Source organism: Podarcis liolepis, assembly GCF_965112155.1.
Source record: "Podarcis liolepis genome assembly, chromosome: 3".
Lineage (NCBI taxonomy): Eukaryota > Metazoa > Chordata > Lepidosauria > Squamata > Lacertidae > Podarcis > Podarcis liolepis.
Window position 1 is genome coordinate 66,797,617 of NC_139557.1, and position 27,320 is coordinate 66,824,936.

General features: G+C 40.1%; 1 protein-coding gene across 10 annotated transcripts in view; it reads left to right on the plus strand.

Annotated features, from left to right (window-relative positions):
• Window positions 1-27,320, plus strand: part of SASH1 (SAM and SH3 domain containing 1) — a 522,300-nt gene that overhangs the window by 401,600 nt on the left and 93,380 nt on the right. For all 10 annotated transcript variants that reach the window (XR_014524332.1, XM_083496233.1, XM_083496239.1 and 7 more), the window contains exon 2: window positions 16,733-16,861. Coding sequence is in view for 9 of the 10 variants with exons in the window: in XM_083496233.1 (XP_083352359.1) it covers window positions 16,733-16,861 (129 nt within the window). In the remaining variant the exon portion in view is untranslated. The remainder of the gene's footprint in view (window positions 1-16,732; window positions 16,862-27,320) is intronic.

Below are 27,320 nucleotides of genomic sequence, written 5' to 3' on the forward strand. Positions count from 1 at the left end.
TGATGTTGAAAACTGAGTAATGCAGTAGAAGGCAACAAGTTGTCTTACTTAAGACCAAGAAAACGAGTCGATGGCAGAGGTAGGATTTCAGCCCTAAAATGAAACACCCAAAATAAATAATTTGTTTCAAATGCTTTCAGGGTGCACTGGAACTCAAATCATGGTGTGCACACTGGTGCCCTTGGGTTGAATCATTCAAAACTGTAGGGTGGGGGAAGAGGAGGGGCAACATTGTTCTCCTAACCTACAACATTGCTTCCCCCATCTCTCCTCCTCTTTCTAGCAGCTGATTTATTCTCTCTGACTTGGCCTGACTGTAAATGTTTCTAGGTAAAATATGGGCATATGCCTGGGAAACTACTGGATTCTGACTTTGAATGGCTCCAACAATCTTGGTTTGTCAACCTGTTTAGAGGTGCAAAATGCATGGAAACCTGAAAGCCATAGGGTAAAAATTTCACATTTCTCACAGGGGAAAAAAATACCCCCCGAAAGATTGGAATATATGCCATATATGCAATACTCATCGCACACTTGGATATGCTTACTCAGAAGTAAGGTCCACAGTGTTCACTAGTAAGTGTGCTTAGGATTGTATGCTTATATACAAACCCAAACTTACTACAACAAGTACATGAAATGTTTTATACTATTGTACTGTTAGGTATTTCATGAAATATAAAAGTATAAATGCTATAGTTTTATTCAAACGATGATAAACTATGCCTAGCATTAGTGATAGACTACAAGCTTCTGTTCCCTATGGTCCCCAATTAGTTTTTGCCAATTGGTACAGCTGGGAAAAAGAAAGAAAGCTGAATATCTAAACATACTAGTAAACAAAGGCAGGTTTTAGTATCTAGACTTAAAAACAATAGATAATTATCACTATCATATAAAAACAGAAGAAACTTGGGGTGGTTAAAAGTGAAGAGATTTATGAAAGCAACATTCATTGTAATAAAATTACAATAAATTCTGCAATAAAATAATGGTAATAAATTTAAATATTTATTAAAATTTAATTACTCCTTTCAGTTACGATCTCATCTGGTGAGTGCTGACTGGACTATAGCTAAAGTTGTCCAATGTTTCTGATTATTTTTTTCATGCCCCCTCCCTAAACTTTCACACTTGCTAGTTTCCCTGCTTGCTTGGTTCTTTGCTTGCATTTTTTAAAAAAAATCTTTTCATAAAGTTAGAGGCTGTCACAGAAAAGGCCTTGAGAGCCAGTGTGGTGTAGTGGTTAAGAGCGGTAGTCTCCTAATCTGGGGAACCGGGTTCGCGTCCCCGCTCCTCCACATGCAGCTGCTGGGTGACCTTGGGCTAGTCACACTTCTCTGAAGTCTCTCAGCCTCACTCACCTGACAGAGTGTTTGTTGTGGGGGAGGAAGGGAAAGGAGAATGTTAGCCGCTTTGAGACTCCTTAGGGTAGTGATAAAGTGGGATTTCAAATCCAAACTCCTCCTCTTCTTGTTATGGATCTCCACCAATCCTCCCTAACCAAACAAAGGATGCTAAGAAGCTGTCCAAATAGTATGTCACAATTCATATAACAAGTGGGAGGACAGCTGGCAAAGGTGGGATGCAGTTCTGGTTAAATGATGGCAAAGTATAACAGGGTGGGAGTGGGGTAAATTGGATTTAAAGTATATCATCCTTAATTCACTATTTGTAAGGAGTAGGCTGGCTAATGCACATGTAGGTGTTTGCTGATATAAGTACATCTCCCATTTAATGTCAGAGGAGCCAAAAATTGTTTCCATGCCTTAGAAGCAGCTGGGCCTTATGAAGATTTTAACACACCACCATGACAAAAGTGCCTTTGTTCATAGGGAAAGAACATATTTTTTAAAAAAAATAGTCTTTGAGGCCTTACCAGTAATTTTTAAAATGGTAGAAATGGAATGAAGCACATTTCATTTTGAACAAAGTATATTTAAATTGTTTTTCTTTAATGTTAAATACGTCTACTAAAATCAAAAGCACAAGTTGTGCTTCCAGAATATTTGATGCTTAGTCCAAATGTGTGTATGTGTCTTAATTTTCTTGGAGCAAGAGAAGCATTTTTCTTTTGCCCTGTTTAGAATTATTGATTCAACAACTCAAGGAGAGGTTCAAAATGTGATCTTATTTTCAGTCTTATTGGAAACTAATACTTTATTTAAGAAAGTATTTCTTGTAATTGTATTATTGTTGGATAAATTGATAGAAATCATGACAGACTTTATAGTACTATTTCACAGAGGAAACACCATAAATACATAAAAAATATTTTTTCCAAGTTGGGTGTGACAGGAAAATAGGATCCTTGTTTGATGTTCTGGGTGCCAAGTTAAAAACTTAAGATGTAGTGAAATTCTAAAAAATCATATTTATAAGAGTTTGTTTGAAATGCAGTTCAAATACTGGTTCTGAATGTTCTTGATAACCTGTATTGGCTACTGACAATTTCACCTGGTTCGCTTTTCTTTCATGTCTGATTACCACAAAATGTACCTGTATTTGAGATCCTTACACTTCTGATAATTTGTGATAATATCGCATATAAAACAGGTAACAAAAGCATAGTGTCCAGATCAAGGAAAACAATTGTTCTGCTCTGTGCTATCCAGACCACATCTAGTGCTGGACATTTAAAGATGGATATTGTTAAACTGAAACATGTCCTGAGGAATATGATCAAAATGGTGAGGGGTATGGGTGGAAACCAAGGCCTATCCTATGAGGAGCTATTGAAAGAGTTGGTTTTACTGAGCCTTTATAAAAGAAGAGTAAGGGGAGACATGATAGTAATCTTCAAATATCCGAAGGGCTGTCATATAGAAGATAGACCAGATTTATTCTCTGTTGCTCTGGAAAAACAGTGGGTGGAAATGGCAGGGAAGCAGGCTTCAGGTAAGTGTTTGGAGAAACTTGGGCAGGGGACAGCCTGCTTCAATAGGTGGTGGGCACTCCTTTGCTAGATGTATTTAAGTGGAAGCTAGATAACTATCTGTCAAGGCTGCTGTTGTTGCTTCCTGCACTGTAGATCTTGCACAACAGGAGATTGGACTAGATAACTTCCAATACCTCTTTAAACTTTGATTTTGTGATTAATTCATTATATAAAGGGCTAATGTTTAAAACACTAAAGGATAAAAATTGATGTAGTCATAATTCTAAAAATAAAAAACTGCACAGCAGATCCGTCAGCTGTGGTGTAAGTCTGCTTTCTTCCTGGCTTTGCAGTTTGACAAATGTACATACATCCAGCACTGCTTCAGCTGTTACCCTTTTTTCTTCACCAATGTTTAAGGCAGGTTGCCTGTCCTTCACTGAACATTTGTAAAGTCTCATGTAAAATGCTTATACATATTTACATTCGTCTCTTAGCTTCGAAATAAAAAGAAGCTTTTTAAATTATGCAGTACTCCTCTGGAAATTGAGTGGTGAAGGCTTCTTGGTGACCTGTTGGATGCCATCAATCAGTGCTTTCCATGACCAGCTTCTGCTGCAAACTTGCAGAATTTATTACTATTTTTTAAAACTTCCGGGAAGAGGAAGGGTAGTTTGCTTTGAATGCAGTAAAAATGCTTGCAGATCAGCCCCAGTATGCTAATTGCATTTATTTATGTAAATTCTACACTGCCCTTTGATGTCAGTTTTCAGGGCAGTTTACAGATAAAAATGTGAATGCAAAAAATAAACTAAAACATCAAAAACAGCAGTTAAAATTAGCAGTAAGTACTTCAAAAAGCCTTTTTTTAAGCATAGGAAGGGGGGAATGACATGTGGGAGAACCCTGTGTTATCACTGTGTTATCGCTGCCCCTCCTGGAACTAGAGCAGCACAGGTGTGGAAAGCAGCCACAGCATTGGCTCCTCCCAAGTGGCCCAGGTCATCTTCTATACATTTTTGCATAATGGGAATGAGCCAAATTATGAAGGCAGTGTGAAAAGGCGCCATTAAAGGTAAAGGTAAAGGTACCCGTGCCTGTACGGGCCAGTCGTGTCCGACTCTAGGGTTGTGCACTCATCTCACTTAAGAGACCGGGAGCCAGCGCTGTCCGGAGACACTTCTGGGTCACGTGGCCAGCGCCGTTACAGTAGTATAAATGTGTGCGCACATGTGCACAGAAATGTTCAAGTGACATAGTAAGCTTCTCAAATGATCAAGATGTAAAGATTTTCACTAATCTTGACTCACAACAGAGAAATCTATTTATGGCTCAGTGCACATCTGCAACTATGAGTAGCTTAAGAGATATCAGGACTGAGATTCAAATATGTGTGCTTTCCAAAACATCTGCTGTCATGATGTGGATTAACGCATACTTTAAATGCTTATGTATGTGCCTGGTGAGCTGCATCTATTAGGCCCTATTTTTGTATTGATCCAGGATGCCTCCTCAGCCTTTGCTTATTCTCTTACCCAAACCGGTGTAGACGTGTCATGTTTTTGTACTTTCATAACTCAATCCATGGGAAAGTATCTACAATACATTCCCCCTTTGAAGCCTAATATTAGTCAGGACCTGGTAGTGCTACATGATATGGATGAAAGGTTGTGTTAAGAAAGATTGCAGTACAAGGCAGAGCAATCGAGGGAGGCGCTGTGGTCCATCACCCTAGTACCCAGTGTTATATTGATCTCATGGCCTATCTAGTTCTTGACTGCTGCTATAGATTTAAAGCCTCAGGCAAACCAGGGCCATGTGCAATGCTGTGCTGATTACTTTTTTACATTTTTAAAAAAGTGCAGCATGTTTTTCTGCTGGTGGGTAGAGTGAGATATTAAATTCTATTTACTTGAGAAAAAGCCGGCTGTTTAGCTTCATCAACAGGCACTTTGGCCATGATGAAGCAATATGGGCATATAAGATCATAAAGGAATAAAAATTCCGGATCCAAGAGTGGAAAGGCTTATAAACTGGCAAGACATAAAGCTTTTATTAGCCCGCTGATATCCCTAATTGATATAAACATGAAACTCAGCACAGGCCCCAGTACTTAGAAGATATGCATCTAAATAATATTTAAATGGATACTCACAGTTTAAAGCCCACAGGAGGGTGATTGTACTTGTTTTAATTAAATGAGCTGAACCCCCCTGGATAACGGTGCATTATTCCTCCCAAATAGAATAGCATTTGCGCATAAGATTTTTTCTGCTTGGCTGGGACAGTAAAAAGCCAAATGCTAGTACTGTACTGAGATCCATGAGATTTGACCTTGTATCACTGGTATTTTTGTATATTGTTATCTCTGCTTATGTGACCTTCTGGCAGCTGATGCAAGGAACAGACACCTTACCCACTTGGTGTGCAATTTTTGTTGGGGAAGTGCAGTGCTGCTGTCTGCTCAGCTGTAAGCCCAAACTATTGCAAGCCCAGGCTGTTGATTGATCTGCAATCAGGTGGGAAACGAACAGTGTTATGGTCACCACACTGTCGCTGAGAGGGAGGCAGCTGCTACCAGGAAAGTGTATCTTCATGACAGACTGGTTTCATTGAAACCACAGCTGTCTGAGAAAGGGAAATAAAGAGCTTCACGGGCAGGAAGTACTTACAGGACATGGAAGTCCAGAGGAAGATGGACCGGTGAAAACTGGACAACTTTTATCTGGTCCCTGGTAAGACCCTGGAAGGCTAGTAAGTGATACTGGAGTAATTTTACAGAGAAGGTGTGAGGTTTCAGAAAGCCTCCCCCTGGGAGAGCAATAAGGGCAAGAGGTGTATGAGAGAGAATGGAGGGTAGAGTCAATAGGGAGTAGAGAAATGCGAGGTCAAGAGGAGAAGAGACCAAGAGACAAAGGCTATCTCATGGGTGTTCTACCCCATACTTTGCTGACTTGGGGCAGGCCGAGGACACCAGCAGCCTAATTATTATTTATATCCCATTTTTTCCGCTGAATTCGGTCTAGACAGAAACGACATCTGGGTGGATAATCAGAGAAGCCTGTGAAGCTAGGATTGGAGACAGCTGTCATCACTGAGTACAAATTCAGTACCCCCACCTATCAGAAAGCAGGATGAGCTTCTGCCTCTCCCAGAGCCAGAGAACCCACTTACCTGGGATCCTGAAGTTCCTCTACAACTCTCCCTTCCCTGAGAGTAATGCTGCTAATATGATAACTTACCAGATTCTGAAACCAGTGCTGGAACTTGAGGAGGAAACAAACAAACAAACAAACAAACAAGCAAGCAAACAGAGTAAAGCAGTGGTGCTGTGAATTCCTGCCCCCAGACCCTTTCACGTATATTGTTTATTGGTTGGTTGATTATAATAAACATTTGATTGGTAAAGTGATTGAACAAGACTATTGTGTGATGTAATGAGGCCTAGTTGCTATTGGGCCATAAACCTCAATATATCTGCCTTCCTACCTCCTAAGGCACTCAGAGAACAACAGAAAAAATTAATTGATTTACCAGTCATAGTTATACTTTTGTGAATTATTCTAACAACTCCTTATATATTATTAAAATGCAGCCTTTTTGTCTCTGTACTTCCAGAATTGTATAGCCCCTTTGACTTTGTAAGCTGAAAAACTAAACAGAATGTCATTGTTTATATCCTTTAGGCAGTAACACCCAATTTTGTAGCAGTTAAGGATTTCCACAGGAACTCTTTCTGGAAGTGGGTGGATTGCAGCTAGCAGAGCTGTAATGCACAATTCTTGTTTGTGTACCCTTTCTGCTCTGCTAATAAGAAATTTTATGTGATTTGGATAATAGGCGTTTTCGGAAGCTGCATTTCATGACGTTGGTAGTTAAGGGAACATATTTCTGCCATGATCAGTTTGACTGACTTTGGGCCAGAGCCTTACCTACAACATTGTTGTTAGATTGAAAAGAGTGGGATAAAAATATGATAAATCTGTTTTCTGATTAAAAAAATGACTGTAAAAACCAGTCCATGTTTACTTCGCATGTATTTCTTACTGGAACCTGAGGTCTTTGAGGCTGGGTAGCAAGTAATCTTTCACCCTGTGTTGTAAATAGCTGGCTTCATCTGCAAAGTCCATAACACCAGTGGATACAAACTACTGTAGCCTTAAAGCCAGTTAGGAGTGTACAGTACAGTTTGAGGGAATTATTTACATATGTCTGTTTTCTGTAGTTGCACACTAATCATAATACTTCCCAGTACATACAGTACACATTTTTTTGAAGTGGCACAATTCCAGAAACCAGTCTTAATCAGTTCAGCAGAGCTTGCACCCATGTAAGTGGGGTCAGGCATTTAACCTGTGTTCTCAATATGCTTAGCATAGATCTTGATAACCAGGACAACAAATTTGTGTAGTGGTGCACCAAAGGGGGAGAAAAAATAAATTGCCTCCTTTGATGGAGAAAACCATTAGATACAACCTGTAGATGGGAATTCTAAGAATGCCCAGAATTGGCAGAAATGTCATCAGTTCATTTATCTTAATGAACATCACTACACCTCCCTACCCCCCCCCCCAAAAAAAGAAACCCCTGTAGTAGTTTGGAGAGATATCAAGATTGCTGAACCTTCCACTGAACCATAATATAATTAAAACACTTGACGTTTTCATACGAATGTTCTTAAAAGTGTTTTTTTTAATCATTTTTGTTCATGATTGGAGATAACTGTTTTAGTTTTATAGGCAGGTTGATTATGAGAGATTCTGTATAATGCCTCTGTTACACTGTAGAATGTATGAAACTATAATAGGGATTTGTCTAAGGAATGGATCCATGTGCTCCTCAGCAGTTTACATTTCCAATCAGATGGGGAGTGCGGGGCCCATGATGGATTCATTGATCCCATTGTATACCTTTCCCTGTTGCGCAGCTGTTTACACCTCCAGTTAGCTGGGCACCCCTTAAATTAGCAAGCACATCTTAAATTCCCTGACTGCATCTATCCTGACATTTCTTGGTACACGCTTTCTGACAGTTTTGACTTGGGGTGGAGTACTTCATTGACTTCATAGACCTGCTAACTATAACCTGTCATGCTTATAGATACAACAAAAATAGTGGGAGGTGTCCAGTGCTGCTGTTTTGCTTGTGCAAGAAAGTTCAATTTGCACAATGAAACTTTCCCTTACTTTGTTCTTCCTTACAGCCCCCTCCCCCCGCAGACCGTCAAAACCTGCTCCAGAAGATTGGGGGGGGGGGGGACACACACAGATACCCCGAGCAAATGTGTGGGAATGTGTGCAGATAGGGAAGGGAAGATGGAAGCCAGAATAAGCGTAGTACAGCTCAAAGCAACAATCAGTATTGCAATAAAGACAATTTTTTTGTGTAGTTGAAGGCTGGATTATTAAACAACCAAACCCTGAAACTGATAAAATCATAAAGTGCTTCAGAGTTATAAAGCAAGACACCTTGCCAGCCTGCACTATCTGTAATTGTAATTGATTTTTTATTTTACAGTTTTTTTGATCATACTAAAACTGAAGGCTCACTAAAGATGTACGCATAGAATAAGTATTAAATACAAATCTGGCTGTAATTCTGGCTTCTTAAGAAAACTGGCCCACTGGCAGCAATAATCACATGATTCAGTCCTGAGACAAACCAAGCAAAAACATGTTGATCTGAGCTGAGACCTGTGTGCCAGTTCTGACTCCTTCTGGTCTGATTTTACCAGGCATGGGAAATATGCCCAGGCTACCTCCACGCTGGGCTACTGCAGTGCATTGTATAAGGGGCTGCCTTTGAAGACTCCCATTAGTACAATGTTATGGGGGACACCCCCCCAAAAAATAGCTGCTGTGGGGGCTCAGCTTGCCACAAGTAACTTGCCAGTGAACTCTGATCAGCCCCAGTCACCATAGCCAAAGGTCAGGGATGATGGGAATTGTAGCCCAGCAACATCTTGAGGGCCCCATCACTGTTTATGAAAAACGGGATATTGGTATGTGTTTTTCTGAAGTGGGGGTGGTTTTTTTTTTAATGTCTGAATGTATTCATATGATATGTTCTAACCCAGCTGCTCCTAAACTTGTGAAGCACAGGAATTGGTGAGCAGATGGAACAGCTGATAGAAGCAAACAGGCATTCAGGCTATGCCTAAGTTTTCCAGATGTTTTTTTTTTTTTTTAAAAAGAATCTTCTAGAATTTTGCACTATCTCTTACTTCAGAAACCACACTTCCTATTTTCTTTTTTATTATAATTTTGGTATAGTGATTCTAGGTTTGCCTCTTGGTAGAAAAGTTGCTCTGGGGCTTTCATATCCTTTTATTTTGCTGCTGTACATAGCTCATTGGTACAGAAGACACACAGTTATCGAGGCTGAATATCTCTTGAGATGAACATGTGCAACCACTAAAATTAAACAACTCTGTTGCTTTTTGTAGGTGATCATGTTAAAGCATGGTTTTTCTAAATGCTTCATATGGTACTGGAATTGTGATTTATTGTATTTGCGTTTCTGTAATTATTTATGCAGATGAGAAATTTGAGTGTTAATAGTATAATATGAAAGAACTAAAACAACTGTAGCTCAACATTTATGTAGGGCTGTTTTCTAAACTTCAGATTAAGCTGACTATCAATATTCCGATTCAAGGATATTCTGTAAAATTTAAACCTTTTAGTATTATGTATGGGGTCATAGAAGTGGAGATGGAGGCTGGGAGTGTTCAGTGTAAAAAAGGAGCAAAATGAGTAACGTGTGTATTTTCATACTGTGCAGTTTAATCGCCAGGCAGTTTAAGTTACAGTGGTACCTCTAGTTATGAACTTAATTCATTCTGGAGGTCCGTTATTAACCTGAAACTGTTCTTAACTAGAAACGTGCTTTTGCTAATGGGGCCTTTTGCTGCTGCTGCGCCACCAGCACACGATTTCCATTCTCATACTGGGGCAAAGTTCTCAACTCGAGGTAACACTTCCAGGTTATCAGAGTTTGTAACCTGAAGCGTTTGCAACCAGAGGCATTTGTAACTTAAGGTACCACTGTATAGCCTTTCAAGATCAACAAGCCAAATGCAACTACAGTGGTACCTCAGGTTAAGTACTTAATTCGTTCCGGAGGTCCGTTCTTAACCTGAAACTGTTCTTAACCTGAAGCACCACTTTAGCTAATGGGGCTTCCTGCTGCCTCTGCACCGCCGGAGCACAATTTCTGTTCTCATCCTGAAGCAAAGTTCTTAACCTGAAGCATTATTTTTGGGTTAGCGGAGTCTGTAACCTGAAGCATGTGTAACCTGAAGCGTATGTAACCTGAGGTACCACTGTACTGCAAACTTTCACAAAAGCACTGCTGACAATTAAGTGAGAACATAAAATGTAACTTGTTTAGGCAGCGCATTGGCATGTGGCAAACACTAACTGTTCCAGTAAGAGAACATAAAGAAGGCATAATCAAGGGAGAGTAGAAATGGCAGTGGAGCTTGCTGAGCTCAGACTTTGATATGAGCTTCAGAGGCACATAAGACTTGCCTTAAGGAAGAGGTGAGCTTTACAAGCCTCAATATTAAAATTTTTGCTTGAAGTATAATTGGAGCCAGAGATAAGGAATTCCAGCATCCTTTTGTGATCCCCAGAATACCCTACCTGCTTTCCTCAAAATAGTTACCGGTTAGCAGTGTTGGGTGGCACATGGTGATAGGGAAAGAGGAAGGTCTGTTCCTCTCTCCCCTTTCTTTCTAGTGACCTGGCATTATGCATAGCCATCACTCTTCTTGCTGCCACTGGCCAGGAAATATTTAATGGGTGCAGGGCATTTGGAGAAATCAAGAAGCTGATGGGCTAAGGGTGCTGCATGTATTTTAAAGAAAGCAATATACAGCAACTTATATACTTCTTTTTCATTATGTATACATAGACATAAACAAATCAAAGGAAAATGGAAAGGATAATGCTATTATTGGCAAAAATTATGTTATTATTAATATCCTGTTTCCTGATTGTCTTGGAAAATAAGACAAGTTATTGTTTGGCCAAGCCAGTGAGTTTGCCAGTGGGTGTGAGCTTGCCATCTCTAATGGAGAACGATGAGGACAAGTTAGAAGGTATGAATGCAAACCGAGACAAGTGTAGATTTTTGTGTAGTTTAAATTTATTCTACAATAGCTTCTGTGTTGGGTATGTTAAACATGGTCTCTCCAAGCGTCCAAGTTCAGCTCTGCTAGAAAAAGTTTCTGACTTTGGAAAGGTCTGTGCAGATTATTGTTGGAGAGATGAAACTTTACTACAGTACCGTATATAAATTATATCCAGGTGTTTTCAGTGTAGCAATTAGAAAGAAATCTGTATCTTATTTACCAAGTCTTAGATCTTACCATTCCTGTTTGCATTACTTATGCTATCCAAACCAAACATATGTTAGTGCAGTGTAAGATCATATTCCACATAATTTTTCATGACTGGCTAGAAAAACTGCTAATGTTTGCAATGGCTTTCCACACAGTGACTCTTGTGTCTTGAGTTAGCACAAATGGTGTCTTTCTATTAATTAATTAATTAATTAATTAATTAATTAATTTATCAGTGTATAGTCAGGGCTTAGCATGCAAAGCTTTTTACAGGAGGAACACACTTCTCTATTTTCTAGTTCCTCTATTATGAGAAAAGCATGTCTTTCCAGTCAAGTCCACTATTTCATTTTATTATCTGTATCTTGGGACAAATGCTAGCATCGACTCTTTAGCACAGGCTTCCTCAAACTTGGCCCGCCAGATGTTTTGAGACTACAATTCCCATCAACCCTGACCAGTCCTGCTAGCTAGGGATCATGGGAGTTGTAGGCCATAAACATCTGGAGGGCCGAGTTTGAGAAAGCCTGCTTTAGCAGAAGCAAAAACAGATGAAACACTCTTCATCCAAAAATGGATCCAGAGTGGTATAGAAAGGAATATGAAATATCCAAATACAATATAAAACATAACAAGAAATGCAGTACAATTAAGAGGAATAAAACCTTTCAATTAGGTAAAAATACCATGATCTAAAATGACTGGACAAACAAAGGTTTTTACCTGGTGCCTAAAAGCATACCTCCCTCAAGAGGGCATTCCGCAGTTGGGGCGCCACAACAGAGAACACTCTTATTATTTTATACCTATGTAATGCAATTCTCCTAATGATGGGCACACTGAGAATGGCCTCCTGACAATCTTATTACACAGGCAGGTTGATACAGAAGATATTTTGCTGACGGCCCACTGGCTAATCTGTATGCATTGAAGGCTAACATTTTTCCCTCTTCCTCACATTGGCCCAACAAAGCAGCAATAATGCACAAGTTCAAATGGCATGTAAGAATATCTCAGAACTGGTACTTGATGCACTCTAGCTTTAGATTTGCTAAAAATATAATAATCCCTCTCTTAGAAGCAGTCTTATGATGTATAGCAGCCCTCCTCAACATCTATCCTGAGGAGGAAGTTGCCCTTATCATGCTAATTCTTTCTCCGCATCTAGAGATCAGATTAAAGCACTGAGGTGCCCCCACTATACATCAGATTCCCACCTTTGCCCATTTGTCAATATGTTCATGTAAACCCTAGTAGATTCTAAGGCTTGCTGATTATTGATGATTGTCCATAGCACAGGGCTCTTCCACAAATGTTCTTAAGTTAGGTTAGGCTTAAAAAACAAAAATCTGAGCCGGCAAAAATCTTTCTTGGCAAAGCTTATTTCATTTACTTAATGCAAGATGCCTGACAAAACGCTACTTCCTATTATCTTTAACATCAAGTACAAATGATGTTGCCAGTACATTCATCAGGCTGGTGTGTGGTGACCAATAAATCTAGCTCAGTAAGTACCAGATCATTATAACTTGTCTTTGTTATTCACTCCATTAACATCAATCATGATGGTTGCTTCTGGTATTCACATGGTCCCAGACTAATTCTCTAGGAATTCAATAGCAATCCATCATTTATGCTGTATGGTATTATGTTGCAAAAAAATCTGAAGCATTTATAAGAAGGGAATATTCCAGTGCAAATGACAATCTCAAAAGGAAATGTTGAACACCTGCTGTTCTGAAGTGCTATACGTTCTTTACTTTTACTAGGTGTTTGCTTCTTCTCTCTTAAAATAGGATTTTTTCTTTCACCTGGCTGTTTCCTCTATACTGAACCTTGTATTCTGTCAACATGCTGTGAAACAGTATGTAGTAGAAGGCAGCACATTTATTCGTTTTTATTAAAGTTTTAACTTATTTGATTCAAGAGTTGGATCAATTATGCAGTATGTCTTCTGGAATAAGCTTCTGCCAGTGAAGCAGCTCTCGTTTAGCTTTTGCCAACCTGATCCCCTCCAGACATTTTGGACTACAGCTCCCCATTAGCCTCAGCTACTATAGTCGTTGTAATCCAATACACCTGGAGGGCACCAGGTTGGCAAAGGTTGAACTATAGAGTGAATTTCCAATGCAGCAGAGCTGATATTGGCAAAAAACCTCATGTTAACAAGTGTACATATCTCCCAGGCCTGGAAGCTAGATATTGTTAGTGCTGTTATTTGTGTTTATATGTATACTGGAGGTAATTTGCTAGATAGCTTTTTAAAATATTTTAAAATGTATTAGTCACATTCTTTAAGCCTGCATTGGTTGTTTTCAATGTCAGTTTATACATAAATTTACAGTTAATTGTACATTGTTCTTCCAAAAGATCAGTGGGTATTGCTTATGATTTCTGACATTGTTGTCTGATATATAGGGCCTTTTCAATAATCATTGGTGGCTATTTACTGATTTTTTAAATTTTTAAATATATTTTTATGGCTTTCAAATGCATTTTCATAGGTTTTGTTGCTAGGTTTTTAAAATAGGCCTTTAACTTAATTACAGATTTTCAAAATAAAGGTATTGATTAAACGTATGTGATAAACATGGCTGGGTCATCCCATTTAAATTATAAATAAAATCTGGTGTATCTACAAGCAGCATTAGCTATGACTCATAAACAATAGAGCAGGCTGAAAATAAAAGTAAGTTAAGCTTCTTGTTGTTCATGTTGGCATTGTTATATTGTTTGAACTGTGGCAGTTCCAAGTGAACAAGTGATAAGGTTACTGTTGGGTAAACAGATTAAAAAAAAAAAATCCTTGTTTGGAATTTAATCTGCCAGACCTACAGGCTCAGAAGTTTTTCTAACCAGCTTGCCAGGTGCTTTGCATGCAAGTGATTGATCTTTGGCTGAAGTACTGGATAAATCAGAGGTTCCAGTTACTTTCACGTTGTGGGTCTGGCAGCTCTTGGCTCATGCAAGGATTCACAAATACAGTTCTTTATGGCTGGTTTCTTGATCTAGTCAAGAATGTAATTCTCCAAAGGTGGTCTGTTATAGTTATAAGTTATATAGATTGAAATTTCCTAGGAAAGTAGTGGTGAGTTGTGGATTGTGTTTGAGAGTGATGGAGGAGCTGCCTTTATTTTTCAGAGTTAATTCTGCAACCTATAGCTGTTTATTCAAGTGTACTTCTACTTATTATTCTTTGAATATGTCTAAGTAACTTGAATGGGGGTTGCAGCTAAATTTATGTACAGCTTGCCTTTTCATAATTTAAAAGCAACATGGTAAAATAACATCTAGAAATGGAAACTTTGGAAGGTTAAAATAAAACAAATTGGCCTGTAAAGAATGATAATGATTAGCTGTGGATAGGGAACTGGCTTTCTTGGTCTTATGCAATTCAAGCTATGTAGAACAAAGTTGTGAATGATTTTGTTTACATTACAAAAGCTGTGGACCACATGCTATTTATGATACTATGAGGTGGGTAGCAGCTCATAGGAGCCAATTAAATAGCACTGTGTTGCTTCTATCTTATCTATCTCTTGCTACTTCTTCTGTAGTGCTGCCATTTCTGGAGGAATTTTGAAATAGGTTGAGTCCCCTGATTGAAGCTTTGAGAGGGGCAAGACTGTAGCACATAAAGTCACAGCAGTAGGTGAGCAGCAGAACTTGGCAGACCAGCAAGCAGGCAGCAGCAAAATGCACAGAAGGATAGTCCAGTGTCAGGATCTGGGGATAGTGCATAGTGATTTCCAATAGACTAAGGTACAAGCAACATTTTATGATAATCATGTGGTTTGCCCTTGAGTGCGATAATTTTCTTTATTTCTGTATTTATTTCTTAATTAACTTTTTACCTCTCCGTTCCTCCCGAAGGAGCCCAGGATGGCAAACACCAAAGTGGTAAAACAACATGAATGAAATTATCTGCAGGAAAGTGTATGTTTTAGGCTCACCTCTCCACAGCTTAGACTTCAGTTAATGGGGCATTGAATTTCTTCTACAGCAAGTAGTCAGGCAAAACTAGCGAGCACTCAGGCAAGACTGGTGTGTCTCTTGTTGCAACTGGGAGTGACATGGTGGCAAAAATAGATGCCCAAAACTAAGGAAAAGAGGTCAGTGGTATCCAAGTGTTAGCAAGGAAACACTTGAGGGACAGGAGTAGAGCAGTCTTGCTGCTAGATAGTCCAGAAACAATATATCTCCAGTTATCAGGATCCTTGATGCCCCAGGCACTCCGTTAGCACACCGGAAGTTTCCAGCGTCCTGGACCATAACATTCAGCTATTTTAAACCTACATTTGGAATTGCTTGATGTAACTGTAAAAAGGTAAAGGTACCCCTGCCCGTACGGGCCAGTCTTGCCAGACTCTAGGGTTGTGCACTTATCTCACATTATAGGCCGGGAGCCAGCGCTGTCCGCATACACTTCCGGGTCACGTGGCCAGCGTGACAAGCTGCATCTGGCGAGCCAGCGCAGCACACGGAACGCCGTTTACCTTCCCGCTGGTAAGCGGTCCCTATTTATCTACTTGCACCCGGGGGTGCTTTCGAACTGCTAGGTTGGCAGGCGCTGGGACCGAACGACAGGAGACACCCTGTCGCGGGGATTCGAACCGCCGACCATGCGATTGGCAAAGTCCTAGGCACTGAGGTTTTACCCACAGCGCCACCCGCGTCCAATGTAACTGTAGAACATGGCAAGTAACTTTTCTGATAGCAGGTTCAAGTCTAGTCTTAAGTATGCCCTGAACATCTATAGCCATTAAAAAAGAAAACCCTCCTACCCAGTTAAACAGTCATACTTAGTGTTGCTTTAGTAATTCACTGGCATGCTTACGTTCTGTCTCATTTTATTTCAGTGCTTTCCAGCAACATGATTTGAACACTGGTTTGACAGGAGATTCTTGTTGATAAAGTGATGGCATTGTGCAAATAAAAGTGGCTTTCTCAAATGCTTTAGAGTATATCCTCAACACATATCCTATGGATTCAATATTGACAGAGCAGTACAGCAGTAAATCTTTTGTGGATTAATTTGAAATTGGTATTTCCAGTTTCATTTATCTTTATAGTACAGGTAAAAATAGGTTCTGAAGGAAAATATGCACTGGCTCAGTCAATTAACTTTCAGGTTCTAATACGTTTGCTAATCTTCTGGTATATTGACAGACTACCTTTGCGTTGTTTATAGGTATAACCTGTATGCTAATATAAACATAAAGATCTGTTCTTGCTTTTAAACACTGCTTATGAAGTTTCTGGATGGCTTTTAAGGTTTGACATCATTCACTAGCTCAAATGCAAACATGTTTGCCTGGGAAAACGCTTGAATATTGGGGAAATGTTCTTGTCCACAAAAACAGTTCTTTAAAATTAGTAGTCACTATAATTCTTCAAGAGCTTTTTACATCAAGATGGCAAACTCTTCATGTTGCATTTAAAATAGTTTATTCATGTCCACTGAAAATGGTTTAATAATAACCGTTCCTTTCTTATTTTTTCTATAGGATGGATCATTGGGCAACATTGATGACCTGGCTGAGCAATATGCAGATTATTATAATACCTGCTTTACTGATGTATGTGAGAGGATGGAAGAGCTTCGCAAACGTAGGGTTTCCCAAGACCTTGATGTGGTAAGTGGATAAGTAATAGTGCCCACTGATACTAGCATTAATAGTGCAAGCTAATACTCATTTTAAGAGCTCAGGAATCTTTAGCCTCGTGTCTAGGAAAACAGTATTCAAGATCAGTTTTGCATTGTGTTGAATACTCAGATATAATCTTTGTTAAGTAGAAATCCATCCATTTAATAGTATTCTGGAAGGGGGGACGTATTTAAAATTATACTTTAACCCAGTCTTCCCCCAACCTGGTGTCCACCTGGTGTCCCCTAGATGTTTTACACTGATCTCCTGAGCAATTTTTTCTGCGCCCCTACTCCTTTCAAGAGCTCACTGATTTTGATGGAGTCAACAAAAAGAAAAAAAGAAACTAGATTGGGGTGGATGAAGAATTCTGAACCTTTATGTCTAGTCCAACACCCTGATGGGGATGCATATTGATCTGATGATCAAGGAAGCACCAATCATCTAATGAGTGGAGTGGGTGATTTGCATCCCCATCAGCTGAGGTTCATCGCTTGATGATATCAGCTGAGGTTCATCGCTTGATGATGACCTTGGTGCACACTGAACTGGGTGGAAAGGATTAAATTTATCCAGCTAGCTCACTTCCCTGAGGGCAACTCACCAGTCATCACATTTTATTGCCCGGGGATGGAGGGAATAACACCCCTTTCCTCAGCTGATCTACATTGATCTACTGAGGAAGGGGATGATTTGTGTTATGTCCATGTGCATCTGTAGTGAGGTCACACCCACTGCCAGCATGAGGCTTCCAGTGGTTTGGCTGAGGGTGAATGGGCCCTTGGGCCAAGAAAGGTTAGCCACACTGCTCTAAAGCATATTAGGTTAAGAAGCTGCTCAGTTCAAATCTGACGATGGTGTTAGCTAAACTCGCAGGGATGTTCAACCAGTAGATCTTGATCTACCAGTAGATCCCCGGCTGACCCTGGTAGATCGCAGGATCCTTATTGTGTACAAAAAGTTATGGGGGGAAGCTAAAAAACTGTGCAATCCTCCCCTCAAAAAGCTCAACAACTCTGGGCAATCCACCCATCCCACGCACGCCACACTCCTCATCCCTTCAATGACAATGGGTAGATCACTGCCACTTTTTTAATACTGGGAGTAGATCACAGTGTCTTGGGAGTTGGACATGCCTGAATTGCTAAAGAAAGAGCCATACCTCAGTGGTAGAGAATATGCTTGGGACACACAACGTCCCAGCTTCAATTCCAAGCATCTGAAAGTAGGACTTTGAGAGATCCTTGTCTCAAACTCTTAAGAGCTGCTTCCAGTCAGCTTATACTGAACTAGAAGAACCAGTCTGTGACTCTATATATGGCAGCTTCCTGTGTTACCTAGTTGTTGTGGTTGTTGGGCAGGAAGATTAGTGTTGAAGCCATGCTTATCAAAGTCACAGTACGGGTTGATGTGTGTTTGTGATTTCAAAAGCCACATGGGGTTAAAGCACATAGCATGACTTAACTCTTCTAAATTGAATATCTTAATTATTTTTTGCGGCTGTGCAAGAGAGTACACCATTGTTGTGAGTCATGAGGCATATGACAGTCTTTTATTGTTCTTTGAGTCACTACATTATTTGTCATTATCTGGTTACACAAATTTACTTTCAGAGATTGACACAATAAAAAATGCAAGATGCGTGCAAGCCGGGCTGACCTTAGCTATTTTCTCCTCTTAGACAAACTAAATTCTTTGTTGCCTCTCACACAATAGTGAGGATTGTGCCAACTCTTTGGGAAAATGTACGACTAAGTCAGTCATGTCTTATACATGATGGAGGGAGACTGTGGCTCAGCAGGGCACATGTGACTCTCGACACATGTGTTCTAGGCTGCACAGTTCTGACCAGCTAAGCATCATAGGGTTGAAAAGTCTAGGAAGACCCCTTTCTAAAACAAACACCTTTCCATGCTGCATAATACCACTTCTCCATTGATTTAGTCCTGGTATTCTGTAAATGTGGTACTGAGCTAGGGCTCAGTTTCACTGTCCAAGCTGTGATGATCAGCCTCACTTTACTAATCAGTGGTGGTCTTGGGGGAGATCTCTTCTCTCTTTTTGGTGGCCTATTAGGATGAAAGGCTCAGTGGTCCTTGTGAGATGTGGGGTGAGCTGCATCTTCCATGGGCCACCAGGGCTTTCATCCTGATATGCAAAATACCAGGGAATCAGAAAGAGGAGCCATTCCTCCCCATCTCCTTCTCCTAATGTAGTGCTGCTGCTGCTGCTGCTGCTGCTGCTGCTGCTGCTGCTGCTGCTGCTGCTTGCTGCTGCTGCTCACACCACCAGTGGCTGTTGTTGTTGTTTAGGCGTATCCGACTCTTCGTGACCCCATGGACCAGAGCACGCCAGGCACTCCTGTCTTCCACTGCCTCCCACGGTTTGGTCAAACTCATGCTGGTAGCTTCAAGAACACTGTCCAAACATCTCGTCCTCTGCCGTCCCCTTCTCCTTGTGCCCAGTTAATCTTTAAGGAGAGGATCTTTTGAGGAGAAAGGGCTTGGCTGCTGCTGCTGCTTCTTTTGAAAGTCTGATTGGTTCAGAAAATAAGCCATTTCCCTGTGCCCCCAGAAATAACCCTGCTCATTTCCAAGCCAGTACAACACAAGACAAGTAGGAGGAAGCTTGCCTATCTACAATTGTTTGTATTGTTCTAGAGTTGTCTGGGGCATGCTGTCACTTGGGAAGTTTCATTTGAATTTCTGGTGCTCTGTTTTTGGCAAGGACTAACAGTGCTCCATTTGCAAGTTCACACAGGGAACCATGCTGTCCCAGCCCAAAGCATGTAAAATGAATAATTGCTTTTGACTTGGCAGATGCTTCTTCCTGCACAAGGTGAGAGTGTGCCCTCAGAAACTTTTATGTGGTTACAGAGGCCTTACGTGGACACATTCTTGCTTCACAAAGGGCACTATCAAGACTGGAACTGACATAAAAAAAACTTAACATGCTTTTATTTTCCTTTGGCTGTTGTCTCTTCCTTTATGAGTTTCCCCGCAATCTTGGATTTCTGCTCAGTCCCTGTGGTAATTGTGGAAAACCCAGGGAATTTTTTAAAAAATGCATGTTTCCTCTTTTTTGCCACTTGCATGTGGCTCTTGGCACACGTGTTCCAGGCTGCACAAATCTGACCAGGGGCTTTTCAAGTATTTGATTTCATTTCTTCTATTACCAAGACATTGACAAAACAAGGAATGAATGGTTTGATCCTTGCTAGACAAGGAAGTAGGCAAGTGATAAGACCTGGTCTGAACACACACGATTCAACAACTTTGCTGAAGCCAAGTATGTTTGAATTTTGGACAAAGTCTGGATGCTTTTCTGCCTGGGGACCTATGTAAGCTACCTTAAACTTCATGGAAGAAAGGCAAGATATAAATTGAATTAATAAGGAATGATAATAGTAGATCATATATTTTGTTAACTTGATATTGGTAGAACAAATCCCAAGTTTATAGTAGCCTGCTAGAGATACGGCTCTCTATATTCACTGCCATGGCTATGAGTCTTCACAGGGTTGCCTCCAACTAAATCCCTACTTCAAGAAGACCCATTGCAATTAATAAACATGAGTTATTCATGCCCATTAATTTAAATTGGTCTACTCTAAGTAGGACTAATGTTGAATACATCTCATATGCTCAGTTTTCTTTAATCCATGATTTCTGTCTTCTGCATAGAATATCCAAAGTATTTTCAATTGTTACTGTGGCTAAACTGCTTTATAAAGCTATTTTATACTTTATTCAAAACATTGAGATCTTTTGTTAATTTTAGGTTTGTTAACATCCTTAATTTTCACATCAAGGCTGTCCAACAATTGCCCAAGGAAAGTGTTTTAAGCTCCAGTGTTAAATTATAGGTTAACACTGAAATATACCCCATACAGCATTTAAGAACTCATAATGTGCAGAGTTCAGAACCTCTTTCATGACAGGGTAGATTGAATGGAATAGTGGAGCAGTTCCACAGTACCATTTTATCCTCCAAACTGCAGGACATTGACTAATCCAGATAACAACTGAGAGTAATGAAATCTTTTGCCAGCCACTCAGGAATTTTGGAAGGCAGCTTCTGGCAGTTTCTTTGCCAGTTAATGAAGCATAGTTTATAGGAGGAGAACTCCCTTCCATTTAAACAGATGGGCCTAATTTGGCGCTCATCATTACACAGCTGACAAAGGTGGTTTGGAAAAAGTCATGTGTGTTAGATTAGTTCACATCAAAGGTGTGGAACTATAAGGTGTGTTAAAAAGATACGAGTACTGTAAATGCAAGTCTGAACTGCAGGTGATTTTGTGGCTCATCCTTGCAAGAGGAAAGGATGAAAAGTGGTTTGAGAGGAAGGACATCTGGCATATTTCCATACACACAGTAGTATGCTTTAAATAATTAAATACATTTCCCCTGTTCATGGCAATCTGTGACTATAACTGCAATATTATAAAATGGTTTCTGCACCCTTTCCCCATCACTGAATCTCACAACTCCTCAACCTCATTCTCTGTGTTCACTCAATCTACCTGGTTTTATGGTTTGTCTAACCTCAGTGGAGAAAACTTCTTCATTCCTACATCTCTTCCAACAATAATAAGGGCCAGCTTCCCTGCTCAGGGGCAAGTTGACATCTTCTTCAACATGGCTCCATAAAATCCATCACTTTTCCTGGCAGGGCTCTTTTGCCTTTGAAACTTGCGTAACAGACAGCAAGTAGCTCTGTCGCCATACTGCAGGGATGGAAATCCTGTGGTACTCAAGATGTTACTGGAGTACAACTCCCATCAGTCTCAGACAGCATGACCAATGGTTATAATTGCACTTCTAATTTTACTTCAGTGAAATTGTAGATACTGATAATTTATAACAAAAGTCATTGATTTTAAATGCTGGAATCTTGCTTGAATACTACGCTGGTCTGTGGAACAAGTTAGAATTAATGAACACCCAGGAGTCCTCTACCTGTTCAAAAGTTTGGTGTGTTCATGTGGTAGTTTTGCAATCACTAATATATAGTGAGCTGTTGAGCCTGTAAATGGGATGTCATTGATGGAATTTAGCCGGACATCTGCTTAAAATAATGTTTTGGCCAGCAAATTGACATTGTGAAGATGGCACCTTGTTAGTGATCCTATCTGTTTCCCTTCTAAATTTGGAACTGCATCCATGCACTTCACTGACAAAAAAGTTTGTACTGCTATCATCAGAGCATTGAGGAGGAAATATAGCTGTGAAAGAGCAAGTTGTGCTGTGCTGTCTCATCCATCACTGCCAGTGGCCAACTAGCATCTGATTCCACAATGTTTTATTGTGGTTACAGATAACACAAGGCAGAATCTCTACAGCATAGACGTTACCGTACAGTTTATGTTAATGGCAGTGACAGTTCAGCACAAATTATATGCTTTGTAGGAAGTGAGATCTGGGTATAATTGTGGTTATCATAATTATGGCCCCAATCCTATGACTCAAGACTGTTAGCAAATAGTCATAATAGATGATATACCAGGACATAAGACATTGTGATATTAGGCTGCTGTTGTAAATATTATACGCTTGTTTGGTAGGAGGTATACCAGCACACATGGTTCATTAGTAGATGCTAGTCTTCTTCAGAATGTATCATCCATATACAGAAAAAAACCCCACAAAGAAAAAAAGTATTCCAAAATGTGATATGTAGAATACTTGCTTATGGGCTTGCTTCTGAATAGACATGCTTTGCATTATTCTGTTAGTATTTTAATCCAACTTTTACCAACTTGGTGCCCTACAGATGTTTTGAAGTACAACTCTCACCAGCCCAAGACAGTCCTGGTTTTAGTCCAAAAGTTATGGAGGACACCAGGTTGGTGAAGGCTGGTTAAGTCACTGTATTGGCACCAGCAGTATCTTACAAATGTGTTTTATGCATTTAAAATGTCAGCCCAACACCTTGCTTACTATTGTGTGTTTTAGGCATTTGATGATATGCTAATCCATTTGAAGAATGCAGCTTGAAAGAAGTCCATGAGGATCATATGTAGTTCTAGTACAGTTACACTATTGGGGCCATGAAGAAAGCATATGGATAGTAATTAAGTGCAGGTTCCACAGTGGATTTACAACCCACTATGAAATATTTCTGAACATCTGGATGGGTTTTCAGTTATGGTTTTTAAAAGCAAAAATGTGTTGTTCTCCAGCATGCATACACACACCAATCTGCAGAGGACAGTTGGTTTAAAATTGAACTCAAAGAGATTTTATCTGCTCCACATACCCTTTGTGGTTTAAGTTATGGTGCCATACCATTTACAGTGCTTTGATCTCTTCATGGTTTGTCATTTTTCAGTATTATGCAAGGTCTTAATTACTGCAAAATAGCTTGTAAACAAAGAATTCTGTGATCATTTGCTTTAGTGTGTGTGTGTGTGTGTGTGTGTGTGTTTAAAAGTCATCACTTGGGACAGAAATGACCAAAATGAGTTGTTGTTGTTGTTGTTGTTGTTGTTTTTTAAAAAAGGCCCATAGAAAATGTGCTCCTCTAGGTCCTTCTTTACATACATATATAAAACAATTTCCTCCACTTTTTCCTTTTGGGTCCCTGGTAGCTCTGCCACTGTTCCCTCTGGCCTAGTGGCCTGTTGCTTAACTCCAGATTGGTTCATAGTAAGATACACTCATTCATAACTTGATCAAAGGTGGGTGTGGGGAGCTAACACAGAGGTGGATTTAGGGGAGCACGACTGGTTCGCCTGCATTGTGCACTGAGCTGAGAGGGCGCCACAGGGGATGCCACAACAATGATTTAGAACAGAAGGCGGAGGGAATTTTCATGTCACACAGGGCACCACTGAAATTTGGCTAACATGTATATTTGAGTGGTCAAGTGAGCAGGGTTGACTTAACCCAGTTGTGCCCCCTCTGAGTTCTTGGTTGAGCATCAACACAAGCTAGAGGACAGGAAGGTATTCCACCCAACAGCCTCTTTGATTGAGTTGGAAGAGCTGGTCTCAGAGGTGGGATTGGTAAATCCTAAAATGTAGTGTCATGGGATTTCAGCAGTCACACTGAGGCTGTCTTGAATGAATCGGCTTCAAACTTCATGGTTTCCATGGGGCTGTCTCAGTGTGTCATTGTCCTCATACATTGGGCAAGGCATACCCTCATTCCAGTCTTTTCCTCAGCATAAGAAGGATGGTCTGCAAGTAGGGATAGTGCAATAACCCTGTTGTCATAATCAGAATGTTTCCTGCTGAGGTTAGGTGTGGCATGAACTGTTTCCACCTATATTGCCTGCCCCATGAGATTTATTGTACCTCAGAGATTCATGAATGCTGTGGGGGATTTTCCAATAGCTAGAGCAAGTGAACTTGCTGGGGAATGGGAACATGTGTCATGCTGTTGACACTGTTGCTTCTGAATTTCCTCTTCAGTGCTGGGGACGAGATAATTATTGGGAGAGGGACAGGTGGAGTGTAACCCTTCTATTTCTCCTTGATCTTTCAGTGGCTTTTGATACCATTTGTCATGGTATTCTACTGGACCTAACTCTTATGTGTTGGGAGTACGAGAGCCTAGATTTAGTAAGAGGATGGATAGCAGCCACCTTTTACAGCATGACACTGAATTAAAGGCAACAAAACTGTTCCTCAAGTCTTTCACAGCCCTGCACCATAGTGGTTAGTAGTTAACAAAGCTTATAAATATATTGACCTCAGATTGCCCATGCCAAAAGAGACAGGAGGGTATTGTAGTACGCAGCATAATGATGAGAATTTGTCTGTTACAGAGCTCTTTAAAGAAATAGGGAGAATTGGGTGATAGCAGCCCTGTTTATGCATGTATGCATTCATGCAAAAACAATGCAAAAATTAAATGGAAATACCCAGACATGTATTATCTTGTCTCATGGTTTTTTCCTGAAGAAATGGCACACTTTGAATTAAGGCATCAAAATCTTGAAGGTGGTGTCAGAACTGTCAGAATGTCTTTAGTAATACTGTTGTTGAAGTATACATTTCTTTGAACATTGCTATGGAAAAGGGAATGCAAAGAATAAATTTTTGGTTGCTCTATTTTTTCATTCTTTTTAAAGAATGCTTTCTTTTAATAATTAATTTGAAATATTTTCTGAGCAGGGCACAAATGAGATATATATATATAAAATCATTATCACATTGAATTTGTTAATGCCATACTAACTGTTTTACCGTCCTCTTGTAAAATGTTTAATGAATCCATATCAGCAATTTACTAAAACATTTATTACTGGATACAACTGCTTTTAAGCCATAAATCTAACTATTAGTCAAGCAGTATTGTCACAGTTTAAACACAAAACTACAAAATATTGCTGTGTAGTCTCTTCATGAATTAATTTTCTACGAGGAAGGCAGTTGTGCACTGGAGCCAGTTTTTGAAACTCCTATTGTTCTAGGCACATTTTGCGACAGGAAATATCATTAGTGTGAGCAGTTTCTGAGCTCTGGGCACAGTATCGCGCCTAAGATTTCAGATTAAAACTGCAGAGTGGAAGGAAAGGAGGACCTTTTTCTGCCTCCCCACTTCCAGCTGCTCTCTGAAGACTGGAGAAGAGACCCTCTTAAGAATATTAGGGGGATGAGCAAGGGAAGGACTAGACCATGTGTAAAATGAACATAATATTTTAGCTGCAGTTCATTCATTTTCAGCTTTGCATTCTTGTTATTAAAAAAGCACGCCTAGACATTCCATTGTTGTGCCTATAACCTAGGTTTAAGGTGCTATTTAGCTGCTGGCTTTCATATCTCAGTTTCTAACACTGACTGGAGGGGAAATTAGTTAGCAGAATTTTGTGTTTAATCCTCTTCCTGGTCTCAGCAATTCCCTAATGCCATAGGGTTTCCAGCAAGCAAGGTCATTACACTGAAGATCCAATCAAGGTGCATGTGATCTCTGACCAAAAGACACTGAAAATTACCAGCAGAAAATGAAGATAAACTGTTTCTAGGAAGTTTCAGACTTTGCTTTGTTTGATGGTTTTTGATAAGTCCTGAGCAAGATTGTTTTGTCTCTGAGGTGCCAAGAAGCCACCCATTTCCATGTCCTGTTAGGGCTGTAGCACAAATGTTTCCAACACTGAGGTTTAAAGTTACTTAGAATTGGTTCAGGAAAGTGTATGTCACATAGACAATGTGGCTAAATGAAAGAGTTGTTTTATTCATCATATCATTTTTGCCATTTCTTTTTTGTTTTTGCAGAATGTGCTAAATGAATATTTCGTTTTTCAAATGTTGACTAAAACACTCAACTGTTCTGTGAACTAAGAAGCAGATGATTCTGTGGTGTTTGCCTCCACCCACCTTTCCAGCTGCAAATATAATTTCCAGCAGCCACTGGACTTGCAATCCTGAGAGCCCATTTAAGGACATGCAAAGACTTGTGAACCTTCTGTGGGCATTTTAACTCATTGTTTTCTTTTTAACAGCAGCTCCCCAGGCTCCTATGCGTTCCAAAAGCATTTTGTCTAATAGTTTGAGTGCCTGCTGTTCAGTGGTAGGTGTGGGAATTCAGAGTCTCACTGTGTGTACGCTAACTTTAGAAACCATTGTTTTTTAAATTTAGCTGAGAAATGAAAGACACTTCAGTTATTCCTTTAAAAAGAAAGAAAGATATATTCAAATCGTTTCCCATAGTTTCTTTTCTGGCTCGTGGCATTTACCTTTCAAAGTTTTTTCTGAGTTTTCCCAAATAGGTCTTTCAGTATTAAACACCTTTACTTGAAAGGCAGTGAGGGAACCGCCAGAAGACCCTTGGAGGTAACTAACCACAGATTGTCTAGGTTTGGAAATAATGACAAATTACAGTTACTTGAAAATGGAGGTATAATAATAATAATAATAATAATAATAATAATAATAATAATAATAAATTTCTTGTACTCTGCTCATTTGACTCAGTTGCCCCAGCCACTCTGCGCAGCTTCCAACAGAATGTAAAAGAACACAACAAAACATCAGGCATTAAAAGCTTCCTGATACAGGGCTGCCTTCAGACGTCTATGGAGAGTCGTATAATTGTTTATCTCTTTGACATCTAAAGGGAGGGTGTTCTACAGGATGGGTGCCCTTACCAGGAAGGCCCTCTGCCTGGTTCCCTATAACTTCACTTCTTGCAATGAGGAAACTGCCAGAAGGCCCTTGAAGCTGAATGGGCTGAACGATGAGGGTGGAGATGCACATTATGCTAAATTTCCAAGGACAGAGACACTGCAGCCCTCCAAATGTTGTTGGAGTACAGCTCCCATCAGCCTTGATCATTGCCAGGGGCTTCTTACCCATAGAGGCTAGAGGTGCGGGGCGCCAAGTTCTGGAGGGCGCCAGGGAAGAGGAGGAGGCTGGACGCTGCACCTCCCAGCATCAGCTCACCGCCCCCTCCCACTTCTGCCATGTCATGCTGAAGCAGCGCCACGCGCGGAGCCTCCG